The 17,245-nt window shown below is 41.1% G+C and overlaps 2 protein-coding genes across 3 annotated transcripts in view; both read left to right on the top strand.

The window, feature by feature from the left end:
* Positions 1-17,245, top strand: part of LOC107999930 (myosin heavy chain, muscle) — a 43,937-nt gene that overhangs the window by 23,190 nt on the left and 3,502 nt on the right. The window contains exons 17-23 of the mRNA XM_062079036.1: positions 11,148-11,357; positions 13,774-14,147; positions 14,227-14,455; positions 14,536-14,819; positions 15,542-15,620; positions 16,030-16,759; positions 16,844-17,205. Of these exons, the coding sequence (XP_061935020.1) occupies positions 11,148-11,357; positions 13,774-14,147; positions 14,227-14,455; positions 14,536-14,819; positions 15,542-15,620; positions 16,030-16,759; positions 16,844-17,205 (2,268 nt within the window). The remainder of the gene's footprint in view (positions 1-11,147; positions 11,358-13,773; positions 14,148-14,226; positions 14,456-14,535; positions 14,820-15,541; positions 15,621-16,029; positions 16,760-16,843; positions 17,206-17,245) is intronic.
* On the top strand, positions 1,023-8,670 carry LOC133666641 (myosin heavy chain, muscle-like). 2 transcript variants are annotated; one of them, XM_062079035.1, is made up of 5 exons: positions 1,023-1,570; positions 3,929-4,108; positions 4,195-4,613; positions 5,551-5,666; positions 8,534-8,670. In XM_062079035.1, exons 1-4 carry the CDS (start codon positions 1,307-1,309, stop codon positions 5,663-5,665), a joined length of 978 nt encoding a protein of 325 aa, XP_061935019.1. In that variant the 5' UTR covers positions 1,023-1,306; the 3' UTR covers position 5,666; positions 8,534-8,670. The 2 variants fall into 2 exon arrangements, with proteins under 2 accessions (XP_061935019.1, XP_061935018.1); XM_062079034.1 differs by lacking the exons at positions 5,551-5,666; positions 8,534-8,670 and adding an exon at positions 6,381-7,687.

Genomic DNA, 17,245 nt, shown 5'->3' with positions numbered 1-17,245 from the left:
AATTAGGTTGTGTGCTGCGCGTGTAGTAGCGTAAGCGTATCCTCGAAAAGAGAAACGGACGATCGAGGAGAGAAAAAAAAAAAAATTGACAAAGACGTAAATAGACGATATCGATATTCGAAAAGCATGGCTGATTCTTGCTCGAACAGTTCAACAGCTTCGAGCAACTGTGCATCAACTTCACCAATGAGAAGCTTCAACAATTCTTCAATCATCACATGTTCGTCCTCGAACAAGAGGAATATACAAAGGAGGGCATTCACTGGGAATTCATAGACTTTGGCATGGATCTCCTCGCGTGTATCGAATTGATCGAGAAGGTACAAAAGACGGATGAATCGATCGAATGGCAACGGACCAAATGACGGATCCACCCATTAAAAGATAAAAAATAATAAAAAAATAAGCAAAAAACGAAACATAAGAGTGCAGCAGCGTAAACGATCCACAGAAAGACCGGTTGGATCTTTGATAAAACGCAAAACTTAACGCTTATTGAGGCAAATAGTGATCGTCCACTGTTTTCTTGGGTTGATCGCAAACCATATTTCTCATTTTTTTTTTTTGTTTTTTTCCCCTCATCCCCCATTTTTTTTGTATTGTTGCCCTTTATTAAAATCGTGTGATTTCGCGTTTCGCAGTGAGAAGCAAGCAATTTTTTCGTGTCTCGCTTAGGCATCTCTTACATTCGGTTGTATTGATTTCGATCCACTCAAATCCTGTAACTATCGATCGTTAACTAAATTTCTCCTCCCTCCCGATATTTATCGTCTCGTAAGTAAGTTGTAATATAGATGTGCCGTAATCAAAGGAAAATGAAATTTTTTTAATTACCATGTTCCTTCCGGATATTGCTTTCGTTTGCAAATTTTCCATCATCGCCTTTTGTTCTATCTTTTTTTTTTCTTTTTGTTTTTATCTATATTTAATTGTTTTTGAACAGTTACATACACAGTAGTTTCATATTTTGGGTGGTAAATCGTACGCGTATCGTAAGCATATATATACTCCCTTCTTACGCAAGGATAATTTATTTCAACGTTTACGCTTTTTAAATCATGAAATTCCTTTCTTTTTTTTTTTTTAATATGCCACCATAAAATAAACGCATAGGATTAAATTCGATCTATCGAACACATCTATTTACGCGTCTTTGCAGCTTTCATGGATAGCTTTATTAAAATCTATACGCGTATAAAAAAGAGAATCGAGCATATATTTTCGTTTTTCGACTTTCGAAATACTAATGAAGGCTACAAAGATCCCGTAACGTATTTGGTAAACGACTCGGTTGTTTCACGCTCTGATGATTTTTCTCTTCTCTTCTCCCCTCTCACCCGCCCCTCTTCCGCTGTGCCACCCATTACTTTACGCGCGTATGCTATTACAAATGCGACAGTTCAACGGCTTTGAGCAACTGTGTATCAACTTCACGAACGAGAAACTGCAACAATTCTTCAATCATCACATGTTCGTCCTCGAGCAAGAGGAATACAAGAAAGAAGGGATCGTCTGGCAATTTATCGACTTTGGGATGGACTTGGCCTCTTGTATCGAACTGATCGAGAAGGTATTCCCGCACGCAAAGGCGAAAAGACAAAAGTCTAGCGAGAATGTGAAAAGATACGATACACGAGAAAAGCGAAAAAAAAAAAATTGGAGAAGGGCTGACCAAAATTGGCGATGGACCGAACCAGCAAGCTTTTCCATCTAAAAAAAAAGATAGACAAAAATATCTCACAAACCTCTTTGGACCGGTTTGAACCGCTCTTGGATATTTTGCGCTCTCGTCTTTTTTTTCTCACGCTTATCTTATCTTATCTTCTCTTCTTCGTATTACTTTCCTAAATAATTATTCGTCGTTTATCGTTTTTTCGCTACCCTTCGGAACATTTCGAAAGGTATTCGATACATTTACCTTGTTGTTTATTTTGTTGTGCTTCTCCCTCTCGCTCTCTCTCGTTTCTTTTTTTTTTTTTTTTGTTTGAAAAACCCCTCTTGTGCAACTCTTCCTCTTTCGATCCGTCTATTCAAAAAGACGACCCAAATTTTCATCGAGCACGGTTCAATCTTCTGTCTATTCGTTGTTCGAATAGAATTGAAATGAAAACTGAGTTCGAAAGAACGTTTTTGGATTATATATATAACGAAATTAATTTAATAACGTGAATTTCGAACCGAGCTCAAATTCATTATTTATTTTATATATATATTCTGTATATCATAATTCTGCATAATTCACTGCCCCTGCCCCCCTGTATCCCCCCTTGTTTTGTCTTTATCCTTCGTAATCATCGATCGACAAGAATTTCATCGGAATCGATCGATAAATGAAAATTTTAACTTTGAAAACCAAAGCTCGTCGATCTACGATCGATCGTTCGGCTTATGAATTAATTAATTAATTAATCTTATATTTGTTGTACCTCCCTTTTTTTTTTTTAGCTTTGCAAGTCTGCTCCTTTGAATATTTAGATATAAAAAAGAAAAAAATGAATAGATCGATAACATTGATAATCGTCTCGTGTAAAAATGATTATAATATATATATATATTATAATCTTAAAGCAGACTTGACGCAGAGCGAGAAATCCTTAAGTAACTCGTGTGTCTCATGGTCATGCTTAAATGACATACCCTGTGAAAGAAAAAGAAAATTTGTAAAAAAAGAAAGAAAAAAAAAAAGAAAAAAAAATAAATCCCCAATATTTTTTGTTGTTGTTGTTTGTGTAAGCAGCATTAATGACAGCTGTCTTTTTTTTTTTACCTTTGTTCTCTGTTTGCTTTCTCTCCCCCCCTCCTTGGTCTCGAGCAGTTCAACAGTTTCGAGCAACTGTGCATCAACTTCACCAACGAAAAGCTTCAACAATTCTTCAATCACCACATGTTCATTCTCGAACAAGAAGAATACAAACGCGAAGGGATCGAATGGACTTTCATTGACTTTGGCATGGATCTGCAACAAACGATCGATTTAATCGAGAAGGTATTGCAATATCACGCATCACCGCATGGAACGGCAGGAACGAAAGGTCGACAGCTTCGAAAAATAGAGAAAGAAAAAAAAGGCAAAAAAAAAAAAAAAGAAAAAAATAGAAAGAAAGAAAAATAGAAATCTCATCAGCATGGCAATAAGCGATGACGCGTATTGTATGGCGCGTAATTTCCATTATTTTGCTTCGTTACACTAATCTTGCTCTTCGACAGGTTGGTTTCGTATTGCTTCATTCGTTCATTTTTTCCTCGCGCATCTCATACTCTATCTCTTTCTTAATTTTGCTCTTAATTCTCTCTCTTTCTCTAATGTTTTATGCTTTCCAAGCTTATTTTATAAAGAGAATTCTCGCAAACGTCGCGTCGTTGTTCCAATAAAGAGCGACAGATGCGAGAAGACGAATTAAATTTTGATCGATTTTTTTTTCAAGCGTGTTAAAAAAGAATCGAGATATATAAAGGTAAAGAAAAATGGAATGCGTGATCAAGTTATCGACGACCCTCCAAACGATAATCCACGCTTCTAAAGCTTTCCTTGTTTTTTTTTGTGTGTGTTACATGGTGATACCAGCATGCACACGTGTGTTTGAATTATCGTGCTCGTTGTCGGTGAGTAAAATAAGAAAAAAAAAGGAAAATTGATCGGTCGAAATTCATTATTACATCTTTTCGATTTTTTAAATTTATTATACTCGGAAATTTATTCGATGCAATTCGTTTTAGCAATTCTTCCTTGGATACGAATGAAAACGTATCGACAAAGAATAATTTTATCGACCGAACAATTTCAACGTTTCGTGATAATCGAGAGTAACGTGAATTAATTTTCCACAATTTTTTTTTTTTTTATTACACCGTATTGGAACGTTACTCTCAAGGAAAAAAAAAAACCAAACTAAGATCGAAATATCTTTTTTTCCCTGCTCGAATCTAGCCTATGGGTATCCTGTCGATTCTTGAAGAAGAATCTATGTTCCCGAAAGCGACGGACAAAACGTTTGAGGAGAAGCTGAACAACAATCACCTTGGCAAGAGTCCTAATTATTTGAAACCGAAACCACCGAAACCGGGCCAGCAACCGGCTCACTTCGCTATCGGCCATTATGCCGGAAACGTACGTTTATTATTATTATTATTTTCATCAATAATAATTATTTTATCCTTCTCTGAACAAACGTTGAAATGTCATGTTGCGCACAGGTACCTTACAATATCACGGGTTGGCTGGAGAAGAACAAGGATCCGTTGAACGACACGGTGGTCGACCAATTCAAAAAATCCGGGAACAAACTGTTGGTGGAGATATTCGCCGATCATCCCGGACAGTCGGGCGATGCTGGTGGTGGCGGTGGCGGCAAAGGTGGACGCGGCAAGAAGGGCGGTGGCTTCTCCACGGTCTCTTCGTCCTACAGGGAACAATTGAACAATCTGATGACCACTCTCAGAGCCACCCAGCCTCACTTCGTCCGTTGTATCATCCCCAACGAGATGAAGCAGCCGGGTGTCATAGATTCTCACCTTGTCATGCATCAATTGACTTGTAACGGTGTACTTGAGGGCATTCGTATTTGTCGTAAAGGATTCCCCAACAGGATGGTCTATCCTGACTTCAAATTACGGTAAGTAAATTCTCTTTCTCTTTCTCTTTCTCTTTCTCTTTCTTTTTTCTATGTATACGCGTATTATAGTTCGAACAGTATTTTGTTCTATACGTATATACACAGGATTGTGTCCTTGGATCAACCTCTTAGCACACTCGCCCGAGTTAATTCGTAAACAGTTTTTTTGCAGTTTTTCTATATAAACAACCGAATATACTCGTTAGAATGTCGTCTTATTTTCTTTCGCCCATAAAAAGTTTCGTCGTAAAAATTTTATTTTTCGATATTTTTTTGATCCTTTTCAAGGTTTTTTTTTGTTATTCGAATTATTCGGTAAACGGAGTAGACGCAATTACTTTAAACTTTTTTGCATAAAATTATTTTTTTTTTTTTTAAGATTTGTTAACGTTCTTTTAACAAAAATAGAGAATAAAAAAATTGGTGGAAAAACTATTATTTTTGAATTTTTAATTGGTTCATTAAGAGGTTAAACGATCGATCGGTACGTTGTTACGTGTAAAAATAAGAAAAGGAACGTTATACATTATGAACATGAATTCGTAGTTTTAATAAAAATATGAAACGTAAAGTTCGCGAAAGATGGATCCATATGGTGGGGTGAAGCGAGTGTGTATGGTCGTTAGAACGTCGAAAACCGAGATAAAGATGAAATAACGTTCTTTTCTTATCTTTATTACGTAGAATATACTTAGAATATACTGGTATATTGTTCAATTCAAAAACATTCTGTGTATATATACGTACATATTTATATATATATATTTTTTTTATTTCGTATATTATGCTCGACAAGGACAAATTTTATCTCGAATTACGCGGCACGAAACGCTACTTACATTGACCGTTGGAAGAGTTGGAAAAGTTAAAAAAGGGGAATTTATAGAAGAACGAATAGAAGGATCGTAAAATGATATTTTATATTGTGATCGTACAGTTACATGATCTTAGCACCGGCTGCGATGGCAAACGAGCCGGATCAAAGAAAGCCGCGCAAAAATGTTTCGACGAAGTCGGCCTCGATCGGACATGTACAGGATTGGTCACACTAAGGCTAGTTGCATTTCTCGAACGAAATGAATTTTTCTTTGCGTTTTCTCCGTCCCACCTCTTTCTCGTCGATTTTTTTCGTCTACCTTTCTCGATAATCTCGATGACAAGATCGATTTTATTTCATTTAATCCCCTAGTCGACAAATTGGATACCGTTTCTTTCTCTTTTTTTCTTTCTCTCTTTCTTTTCTTTTCTTTTTTTTTAATTTCGAATCTATCTCTTGGATGAATCGCGACTCACTTAACTCTAGATACGTTTCTCCAGAATTATCGATTACTCGTAATAATAAGTATAACGGTATCCAATTGTTATCTGTGAATTGTCCCCTCTCCCCTGATACGTAGATCTATGTCTATACATATATATGTATGTGAGTATATGACTCGAAAGCATCGAATGTTTATCTCTGCCCCCACCCTCTTTTTACATTCACTTAGAAAGATATTCGTAGATATTCGTTATTACACCCCCGTTGTGTGTGACCCTTCTACTCCCCCCTGTAGAAAATATTAAAATAGGAAGAAGAGTGTCGCGGAATCGAGGGACGAACGCGCAGAGGCAGGCAGGAATTCGATAAAAAAGAAAATATTACATTGAATCGATACGGGATTTCTTTCACCCTGTGTATGTAATAGTAGTAATAGTAGTAGTAGCAATGGCCCGTAACGTCACCACCTTTGTTTTTCTTTGCCCCTCCGGCGTTTACCCATCCAGGTACAAGATTCTTGCACCGGCGGCGGTTGACAAGGTGGCTTCCGACCCGAAGAAGGCTGCTGAGGCGATTTTGGAATCGACCGGTCTTGATCCCGATCAGTATCGTCTTGGACACACCAAGGCATGTTACGCCCCCATTAGAGAGAGATCGCATCCGATTCTCGAAGCTTATCTCGCACCCGATTCCTCGATCGTACACAATACGCGCAGCGCGCCTTCTATATAGTCATTGCATTAATCCAATTGGAAAAATTAAAAATCTTATTAAAATTTTATTAAAATACTTAATTATGGTTCAATCCGTTTTTCATATAATAAAATTTCTTATACCTTTTATAGCCAGAGTTGGCCATTAATCCAGTTGAAAAAATTGAAAATTTTAATAATAAAATTGGTTCAAGAAATTCAATTTATTAAAATGCTCGGTTATAGTCCGATCCGTTTCTCGCATAATAAATCAGAATTTGGCTTCTGTATGATCAGAGTTGGCCGTTAATCCAATTGGAAAAGTTAAAAATTTGAAATAAAGTTAATTCAAGTAATTTAATTAAAATACTCGAATAAATAATTTATTCGTAGATATTATAGCCGATCTCGTACAATAACAAACCAAAAAGATTGGGAAAAAAAGGAGGAAGATAAAAACGGCGCGCTGTCCGTATCGATCGATCAAACGTTTATTTCGCAGGAATACGTGTATATGTTTCTATGAGCGTTTAAAATAATCGATGCTGCCTGGCAATAAATGCAACAAGTGCGAATCAGTGTATCTAACCAAAGAGGAGAATATCGTAATTCAAGGTTGATTTACGAATCACGATCACTTAATTTTAAATTTTTTTAACCCCCCAAACCCGAACGAAATTATCAATGCGCCGCCGTATCGCCAATTTTATCTTGGAATTTTCCATTTTTTTTTTTTTTGCCCACGACAAATATTTGAATGGAAAATGATACGGATACGGAGCGTGAACCTCTCTCCACCATCTCTCGATTCAACCAGTTTTAACAACCAGAATAAGGCTGGAACTCTCATAGAACGAGTGAATGAATCTCTCTGAGAACGAATAACTCTCGGATGCAAGTAAATGTAAAGCGTTTGGTAGCCGAGGGTACGAGATCAATAATAAGACGGATCTCGCTCTCTGACCCCCTCCCCTACCCCCTTTCTCACGTATCAACAAAGTGATAGAAGAATCACGTATAATAATAATAATAATAATAATAAATGTTTAACCACGTGTGATGATTTTTTTTCTCTCTTTGTTTTTTATTCGTTGTGGCAACCATCCCAACCACAAATAAAACGAACCGCCGCAGATACAAAATTCTGTGCGCCAATGCCATCAAAGAACCTTGCGACCCGCAAAAGGCGACCCAACTGATTCTGGACGCGATCAATCTGGAACCCGAGTTGTATCGTATGGGCAATACCAAGGTATTGGACGCCTTTGGTTTGTTATAAACGGCGTGGCTGTTGCACTCTATCCATCGTCGAAAACTTTCGATCCTTCAACTTCCTCCAACGTTTTTCTCTTCCAATTTTTTTCCTTTTATTTCGACGCGATAATAAAATATCCAATGTGAGCTCTCCTCTTTCTTTCTCTCTCTCTCTCCTCTCGAAGTGTAAAGAATCGAAATTGGAAGAGATCGAAGGGAGGATCGAAAGTTGAAGTTTCTTATTAATCCACGCTGCGCGATGTACATCATCACGGAGCTGCAACCACGATTACTACGCCTGTTTTTCGCTCGGCATATCGCGGCAGAGAGGTAACTTTCGCCTCGCTTTTATTAATATCCCGGATTATTCTTTCCTCTCGGACCGTTGTAACCCCATTGTTTTTTAATCCTCGATTTTTTTTTATCGTCGATGCTTTTCTTCTTCTCCTCGCCTCCTGCTTCCACGAGTTTTGCATGACGATCCTTCTAGATAAAGTAGCATCTAAACTAGACGAACAAGAACGCTCGTTACTTTGGTTACTTAAGGGGGGGGAACTAATGAGAAAGAATGTTTGAATGAAAATACATACGATTGGGAGAGGAAAATTTTGGAAAAAGTAATCAAAGTAATGGTCGAAATTGAGTAAGAGACCGATGGACGAGACTAATGGAAGATATTTGGCCCTGTTCGGCCCGTGTTCGAAACGCAACAGGTATTCTTCCGTGCCGGAGTGTTGGGTCAGATGGAAGAGTTCCGTGACGAACGATTGAGCAAAATCGTGTCCTGGATGCAAGCCTACATCAGAGGCTACCTGTCGAGAAAGGATTACAAGAAGCTGCAGGAGCAACGTTTGGCTTTGGTCGTGGTGCAAAGAAATTTGAGGAAGTATCTGCAAATTCGTACTTGGCCGTGGTGGAAGTTGTGGCAGAAAGTTAAACCTCTCCTCAACGTAACTCGTATCGAGGACGAGCTTGCCGTGAGTCTCTTCATTCCATTTATTTTTAAAATTTTTTCAAAAGTCCTCCATCGACGTGTATTTCTTTCTTTTCTTTTCTTTTTTTTTCTTTTTTCAAAATCCATCTTATCTCACTCGCGATTAACACTCTCTGTAAAATTTTGATTCCTCTGACAACTTTCGCGACTATCGTTACACGATTCTTTTTGTAAAATTTTTCAGCAATTGTGCATACACAATGTGTGCAGTATCGTATTATTAATATTCGTCGGACCAAGTGCAACGAAGCGACGAGTATTTTTAATCGATAACGAAATCGATTTCGATTCGATCTCTGGCAGAAGCACAAGCACGTTTCACATCTTTTTTATTGTTGACGACGTCTCGAGGGTAACGTCTCGAGGGTATCGCGATATTTATGGGAAAAAATTGCGGATCGTTTCGCCTCGCCTATTCTTTTCTCTCTCTCTCTCTCTCGTAGGAAGGTTCATCGTTTCGAAAGAAGAGACTTGGACCGAGACGACGATTTCTTTTCTTCGTTCCCTCGTCGTTTCTCCTTTTCGCTTCTGGTTGGCGATTCGATATAAATTTAATTTAATCGAAAAATCGTGATACGTCGATTACGATTGTAATATCGTTGTAACGTCCGATCATCGCCGATCGAAATTATCGTTATGAAAGAATCGAAGCTAACCTATTTTTTTTTTTTAACGTTCTATAAATAGATTTTCGCCGCGATTTTTCTCCTCTCTCTCTCTCTCTCTCTATCTTCGATTTTTTTCCTCCATCTATTAAACAAACAGAAATAGAACGAGACGAGAAAGAAAAGATAATTCACAGTGGTGGTGGGCTCGACCGATTTCGTAAACTTAGGATCCGAAAAATTCCAAACTCGCGATTTCATCAGGGCCTCGATGTCACCTGATTATTCACGATATCTAATTTCATCTTAGAGATGGAATGATCCCGCTTTCGTTATATTTAGTTACGATTTTATTTTAGCGGGCTATGCTTGGCAGCGAGATACCGAGAAAATAATAAAAAAAGAAGAAGAAATTTTCACATCTCGACCGATCGATCGATGAAAATTGCTTCGCGAATCGATATCGGGATTAAATTGAAAAGAAGAAAAAAACGAAAAGAAGAAGAAAGGGAAGGGGAAAATGGAAGATTATTATAATAGAATATCGAGGGAATAATAGAATTTGGGACGGGACGGATGGATGAACGGGCGATCGATCACGATCCGATCGATCGATCACGTTCCCGCGATATAATAATTCTCGATAAACGGCGGCGACCGTTCGATATTTGACAGGAATTTGTGGATATTTCACAACGGACGTTGATTTACCGATCGATTTCGACCGCGCAAGTACTTACAGAAATAGAATGGTAATGTTCTGGTAAACTAGAGCGAACCAGAGTGGGTAGTTCGAGTCTCGTGTCGGGGCGGCGGGGGATAAGGTCGGTTAATCTGCCGATTAATACCGAGTAATTTCCACCGACGGGTCAAACGAAAATAAAGCGGTGGTCGAAATGATCCGCGTTCGATCGGAAATAGTATCACCCGTTATAAACGATTTCATACGTGCGTGCGTGCGTACGTACACTGATGATGGGAGTAAAACGATCTTCTTCCCAATTACGGGAGAATGTCTTCTCTCTCTCCTCATCTCGAATAGAAGTCACGGGCTGGAGAACTTGGATCTGGATCTCTCGCCTCTGGATCCGATTCTAATTTCGTGCGTCTCTCCCCCCTCCCCACTCGCCCACCCACTCGGGCTCGTTCGTCACCTCCTTCTGGTTGCACACGTACGACGCGTCGACCACGACAACTACGACGACGACGACGACGACGAGGAGATCCCTCCTTCGGGATCGGTTATAAATATATTTTTCTACACGATCGAGTATTCGGCTGGAGTGGGGTGATGATTCCTCGGCCGAGCACCACTCGAGAGAGAAGAGGGATTTTGGGTAGAAAAGTTGAGCGTTTGCTCGAATCGAAGATCAGTTGGACACGCGAACTCGCGCCGACCTCTTCGAAAATCAACCCTTTCTTTATCGAACTTTGCCCTTCCCCCCTATCTTTCTCTCTCTCTCTCTCTTCCTCTCTTCTCTCTTTCTCTCTCTGTCTCTTCTTTTTTTTCAACCACCAGTAATCGTCGTCTCGTCTCGTATCGGTGTGTCGATATTATACCGATACAATTCGTTCGATCGATCCTCTCTGTCGAGGGAGGGTAGGAATCAAGTGCTTCTGGGCGGAAATCTGTGAATCGGGGACGAGATAAATATGGGTGACACGTCGGTGGAGGGCGCGGGGGAGAAGAAGTCGGGCAACGAGGGTGACACGGAATCGCAATTGCAGGCGCTCGAGGAGAAAGCGAGAAAGGCCCAAGAGGCGTTCGAGAAGGAGGAGAAGCTGCGCAAGGAGCTCGAGGAGCAGAACAGTAAACTCACCACGGAGAGGGATGCCTTGCAACGGCAATTGGACGGAGAGAAGGGCTCCCTCTCGGAATATATGGAGAAATCGTTGAAATTGGCAGCTCAGAAGGCCGATCTCGAGTCGCAACTTCAGGTAAGATTTTTTTTTCTTCTTCTTCCATTTCTTTCTTTATTTTATTATCTACTTCATTATCGAGAAATGAACAAATAAGCAACGAATTAGCTAGGGGGAAAAAGAAATAGGATGCTGACTCGAATTGCGAGAGAGAAAAAAAAAAAGAAACGGAAATAACGAGTTGGAATTTTTTTTTTTTTTTTCGTAGCAACGAAAAATCGATCGATCGATGATTTTTCGACCCGTAGATCGGAAAGTAGTTCAATTGGCACGGATTTATCGATAACGAAATCCATTTACGCGACCATGAATACACGTCCTCCACGACGAATCGAATCATGCACCGTGAATCACGCGCAAACGATAATTATATTCGCCTTGCGTGTACGACGAACGAAAAAAAAAAACGAGAAAAGGATTATCAAGGATTATCTGCTCAACGAAGAAGAATCGATAGAGATCCGATTACGTGTCCATCGAGAGTTATTAAGAATAAAGTATATCGAGGAGAGGAAGTGGAAATAATCGGGAGTCTCAAGCGGGGGAGGAGCGAGCAGCTTTAAATATATCCAATAGTGTAGGCAGGATGAAAAAGTGGCGGAATTTATTTACAATGTTTCGACCGTGTGCTTACCTTTCGCATACCTACCGTCCTCCCGAAATATAATTTCGCAAAAATCTTAGGAAAACGAGATCGAAATCTTTCTCTCTTTTTCTCTTTCCATTATCCTCGAATAACGAAATTAAAACGCGATTAATGAAAAAAATACGCGTTCGAACTATTTCGAAACGAGGATAAATTATGTTATAAAGTTTGGAAAGAAGAAGGAGATTTTTCGAGAGAGAGGCTTTACGCAGAAACTGTTCGTGTAATATTTAAGGGGATCTGGCTCGGATTACAGAAAATGATGCACCTGGCAGAAGTTGATGGATGGGCCGTTTCGTAAGAAGGAGCATTAAGTAGCGGAGGCGCGTCATTAGTCAGACCCGTCTGACTACCTCGCTCATTGGCCGCTTATTTTCTTACGCGACGAATCATCGCTCGTTTCCACGTTTGTTCTAAAATTGCGATAACGCGCATCCTTCCAAAATCCCCTCTAAAATTTACTCTTTTCTTCCTCTCGTTCCAATATCTTTTCTCCTGATTTTATTTTATTTTATTTTATTAAAGAATAATGCACGTAGATACGAATGGAAATATAAATCGAAAAATCCTTTTTAAAAAGATCGTACTAATTTTCTTTTTTTTTTTTTTTTTTATGTAATCGTGCCGATTCCGCGAGAAAACGTTCGAGGAAACGAACATGTTTAAAAGAGATTGGTGAGGCAAAAGAAAAGCTCGTCGCGCGTTATATAAAAAGAACTCGAAGAATTTCGTGGAGAACACGTTTCGTTCCGGAATACCGGGCTATTTTTAACCGGGCATCTTTTACACCGACCGATCAACCGATATTTTATGTCAACACCGCCACTCGTAAGATCTTTCTCTCTCTTTTTTTCTTTCTTTCTTTTAAGATTAAATTTAGCATTGCCTCGTTTCCACCCGCTGGAAACAGTCGAAACGGGACCGATGACCGATTCTTTTCCCGATCCGTTTTGTTTACAATTTCTCGACGACGTTTCGAAACCCTATTTTATCGATCGGTTTCGCGATGCTATGAATCGTAAAGGCAGATTATGCGTGAAATTAAGCGATGCTATATAAGGATAGGAAGAAAAGAAGGAAGAAAGGAAGGAAGGAAGGAAGGAAGGAAAGAAGGAAGGAAGGAATGAAAAGCGGAAAAGAAAGAAGGAAAAAAAGAGATGGGTTTAAATCGGCTTAAGATACCTGAGACGCGGAGAGGAAGGAGGGACGTTTGCCCCTACCTTCGACACGGCCAAATTTAGCTACCATCGCTGATCCCAGATTCCAGGTTATTAAAAGTGGGCGTGGTTATACTGGCTGGAATAACCGACGGAACGAGGGAGAGGTAACAGGTGTATGGTGTATTTATACGCGCTTATACGCGCGCGCGTCATCTCCTTCGCCGATTCGCTCCGTTCCAAAAATTGTCTACCTCCTCCTCGATATGATTCGACGACGCGAAGTGAACGAACGAACGAACGAACGAACGAACGAACGCGTTCTGTCTCTCTCTCTCTCTCTGTCTCTCTCTCTCGTCTATCGTCGCTCACGTATCGAAGAAGCGATAATACGCGATACTTTTATTTTATTTTGAAATAGAATCCGAATAGAATTATTTATAACACGGACAATAGAGAAAATATTCTCTGTTCCTTCGATGTTGATCGATCGATATGTGGAATTAATTTTAGATTTGAAATAATTTCGAATTTAACCGTCGAGATTCGGAAGGATATTAAGAATTATTTTTCGAAAATATTCGATAAATACTCAATATGCGTATTCGATATATACTCTCCCTATTTACAGGATCTGAACGACAGATTCAAAGAAGAGGAGGATACGAGAAACAATCTGTTCCAAAACAAGAAGAAATTGGAACAGGAAGTGGCGGGCCTGAAGAAAGATATCGAGGATTTGGAACTTAACCTGCAGAAGTCGGAGCAGGACAAGGCGACCAAGGATCATCAGATCCGTAACTTGAACGACGAGATCGCTCATCAGGACGAGTTGATCAACAAATTGAACAAGGAGAAGAAGAATCAGGGCGAGGTTAATCAGAAGACCGCCGAAGAGCTTCAAGCTGCCGAGGATAAGGTCAATCACTTGAATAAAGTGAAGATCAAATTGGAACACACTCTGGACGAACTGGAAGATTCATTGGAACGTGAAAAGAAATCACGGTTAGAATTATACGCGATCGCGTCTCTCTCTCTCTCTCTCTCTCTCTCTCTATTTCTAATTCTATTTTTATTCTTTTAGAGCCGACGTAGAGAAGGCGAAGCGAAAGGTGGAAGGTGATTTGAAACTTACTCAGGAAGCTGTCGCGGATCTCGAAAGGAACAAGAAGGAACTCGAGCAGACCATACAACGCAAAGACAAAGAATTGTCGTCGTTGACCGCGAAACTCGAGGATGAACAATCGTTGGTGGGCAAACTGCAGAAACAGATCAAGGAGTTGCAAGCCCGTATCGAAGAATTGGAGGAAGAGGTTCGTTTTTCGAAACGATCCGCGCTCGACGATCCGATGGACGGACAAAGACGTTAGGAACGCGAACTTTGGTTTTTCAGATCGAAGCTGAACGCGGCTCGCGAGTGAAAGCGGAGAAACAGCGCAGCGACTTGGCGCGGGAACTCGAGGAACTAGGCGAACGTTTGGAGGAAGCTGGTGGCGCCACGTCCGCCCAAATCGAGCTCAACAAGAAGAGAGAGGCCGAGCTCAGCAAACTTCGCAGAGACCTCGAGGAGGCCAACATCCAACACGAAACCACTCTGGCCAATTTGCGCAAGAAGCACAACGATGCCGTTGCCGAGATGGGAGAGCAAATCGACACGCTCAACAAATTGAAAGCTAGGTAAGCCAATAATCGGTCTCTAAACGTTCGAAGTATCACGGGGGATTTATTACGCATTTACGAAAAAATACGTAATAATAGTATATATAATAATATAATGGTGGTAGTTGTAGTAATAGTAGTGGTAGTAATAGTAGTAGTAGTAGTAGTAGTAATAGTAGTAGTAGTGGTAGTAGTAGCGATAGTAATAGTAGTAAAAACGATAGATCGAAATTATAACGAAATATTTTCACATCAGAGCCGAAAAGGGTCGTCACGATATCCATGCCGAACTAAACAATTCTCGTGCCGCGACGGATCAGGTTTCTAGAGAAAAGGTATCGCTCAAAAAAAGTCGAGAATGTCGAATGTGTCCGTGGTTTTTTTTCTTTTTCCATACGTGTTTTTCTTCCTTTTTTCTCTCTCTCTCTCTTTCTCTCTCTTTTCAAAATTACTTTTGCCATCGTTATCCACTCTGTTCGATGTACAGTTTGATCCGTTCAAAGTGTCTCGTTTCCCCCCACCCCTCCCATTCGAATGATTTCGTCCAACAGGAATGTTTTGCGGTTTTGTTTTCTCTCTTTCTCTCCCCCCTATCTCTGTTTCACGAATTTTCGGCCGATTCGTCGTTGCGATCGAAATCGTTTATTTATTTTTCTTTTTATTTTTTTTTATCTTTTTCCTCCCAATCGTGAAACACCAATTGTTAACCAAAAGTTTACGTCTGTTTGAACGAATATTAGGGTTGAAAAGGACAAGGTTCAATACTTCAGCGAATTAAACGACATGCGCGCATCGGTAGACCAACTGAGCAACGAAAAGGTAAGATTGGTTCATCGAAGAGATAAATCCAATAGGACTAACGCGACTAACAGCTTTTTCTCGGCCGAATACGAAGCGGTGGCGCGGCGGCACGAAGCGGCAAACAATTTTATCGTGGCGTGATCGTCGTTGGAAAAGTGTGTTCAGCTTGCAAAGCTTGTTGTCTCCCCCTCCTCGTGTGTTTTCTCCTCCTCCTTCTCCTCTTTCTCCTCCCCCCTTTCCCCTCTTTCGTTCGCTTTTCTTTCTTTCGAACTCGCTTTTTCTCTGGAATGGATGAAGATGAACGTCACCAAATTTGAACGTACCATCCAAATCAGTTGGAAAAGTGAATTCGAAGGAACGAAGATCGTCTTATAGAGGAGTTATAATATAATGTTGTTTTTTCTTTTTAAAAAAAAAAAAAAAACAGGCCGCCCAAGAGAAGATCGTGAAACAACTGCAACACCAATTGAACGAGACCCAAGGTAAATTGGAGGAGGTGAACCGCACGTTGAACGATTTCGATGCCGCCAAGAAGAAATTGTCGATCGAGAACAGCGATCTGTTGAGGCAATTGGAGGAGGCCGAGTCCCAGGTGAATCAATTGTCCAAGATCAAGATATCGCTGACGACCCAGCTCGAGGACACGAAACGATTGGCCGACGAGGAGTCGAGGGAGCGGGCCACCCTCCTCGGCAAGTTCCGCAACTTGGAGCACGACTTGGACAACATTCGGGAACAGGTGGAGGAGGAGGCCGAGGGCAAGGCCGATCTCCAGAGGCAGTTGAGCAAGGCGAACGCCGAGGCCCAGTTGTGGCGCACCAAGTACGAGTCGGAAGGCGTGGCGAGGGCGGAGGAATTGGAGGAGGCGAAGAGGAAGTTGCAGGCGCGGTTGGCCGAGGCGGAGGAGACGATCGAGTCGTTGAATCAAAAGGTTCTCGCATTGGAGAAGACGAAGCAGAGATTGTCGACCGAGGTGGAGGACTTGCAGATCGAGGTGGATCGCGCGACGGCGATCGCGAACGCCGCGGAGAAGAAGCAGAAGGCGTTCGACAAGATCATCGGCGAGTGGAAGCTCAAAGTGGACGACCTAGCAGCGGAACTGGACGCCAGCCAAAAGGAGTGCCGCAATTACAGCACGGAATTGTTCAGGCTCAGAGGTAGAGTCTCTTCCTCTCTTTTCCCTTCCATCTCTCTCTCTTTCTATTCGCTTGTTCGTAACGTCGTGTTTTCGTGTTTCGAAGGTGCGTACGAGGAAGGGCAGGAGCAATTGGAGGCGGTACGCCGCGAGAACAAGAATCTGGCCGACGAGGTGAAGGATCTGTTGGACCAGATCGGCGAGGGAGGACGAAACATTCACGAGATCGAGAAGGCGAGAAAGCGGTTGGAGGCTGAGAAGGACGAGCTCCAGGCGGCCCTCGAGGAAGCGGAGGCCGCTTTGGAACAGGAGGAGAACAAAGTGTTGCGCAGCCAGCTCGAGTTGAGCCAAGTGAGACAAGAGATCGACCGCCGCATCCAAGAGAAGGAGGAGGAATTCGAAAATACCAGGAAGAATCACCAACGTGCCCTCGATTCTATGCAAGCGTCGCTCGAGGCCGAGGCCAAGGTTCCTTGACTTCACTTTCCCCTCTCGTTCGTCCCGTTTC

Source organism: Apis cerana, linkage group LG8 (genome assembly GCF_029169275.1).
Source record: "Apis cerana isolate GH-2021 linkage group LG8, AcerK_1.0, whole genome shotgun sequence".
Taxonomy (NCBI): Eukaryota; Metazoa; Arthropoda; class Insecta; order Hymenoptera; family Apidae; genus Apis; species Apis cerana.
The sequence above is the reverse complement of the archived record's forward strand: the minus strand, read 5'-3'. Positions and strand labels throughout refer to the sequence as shown.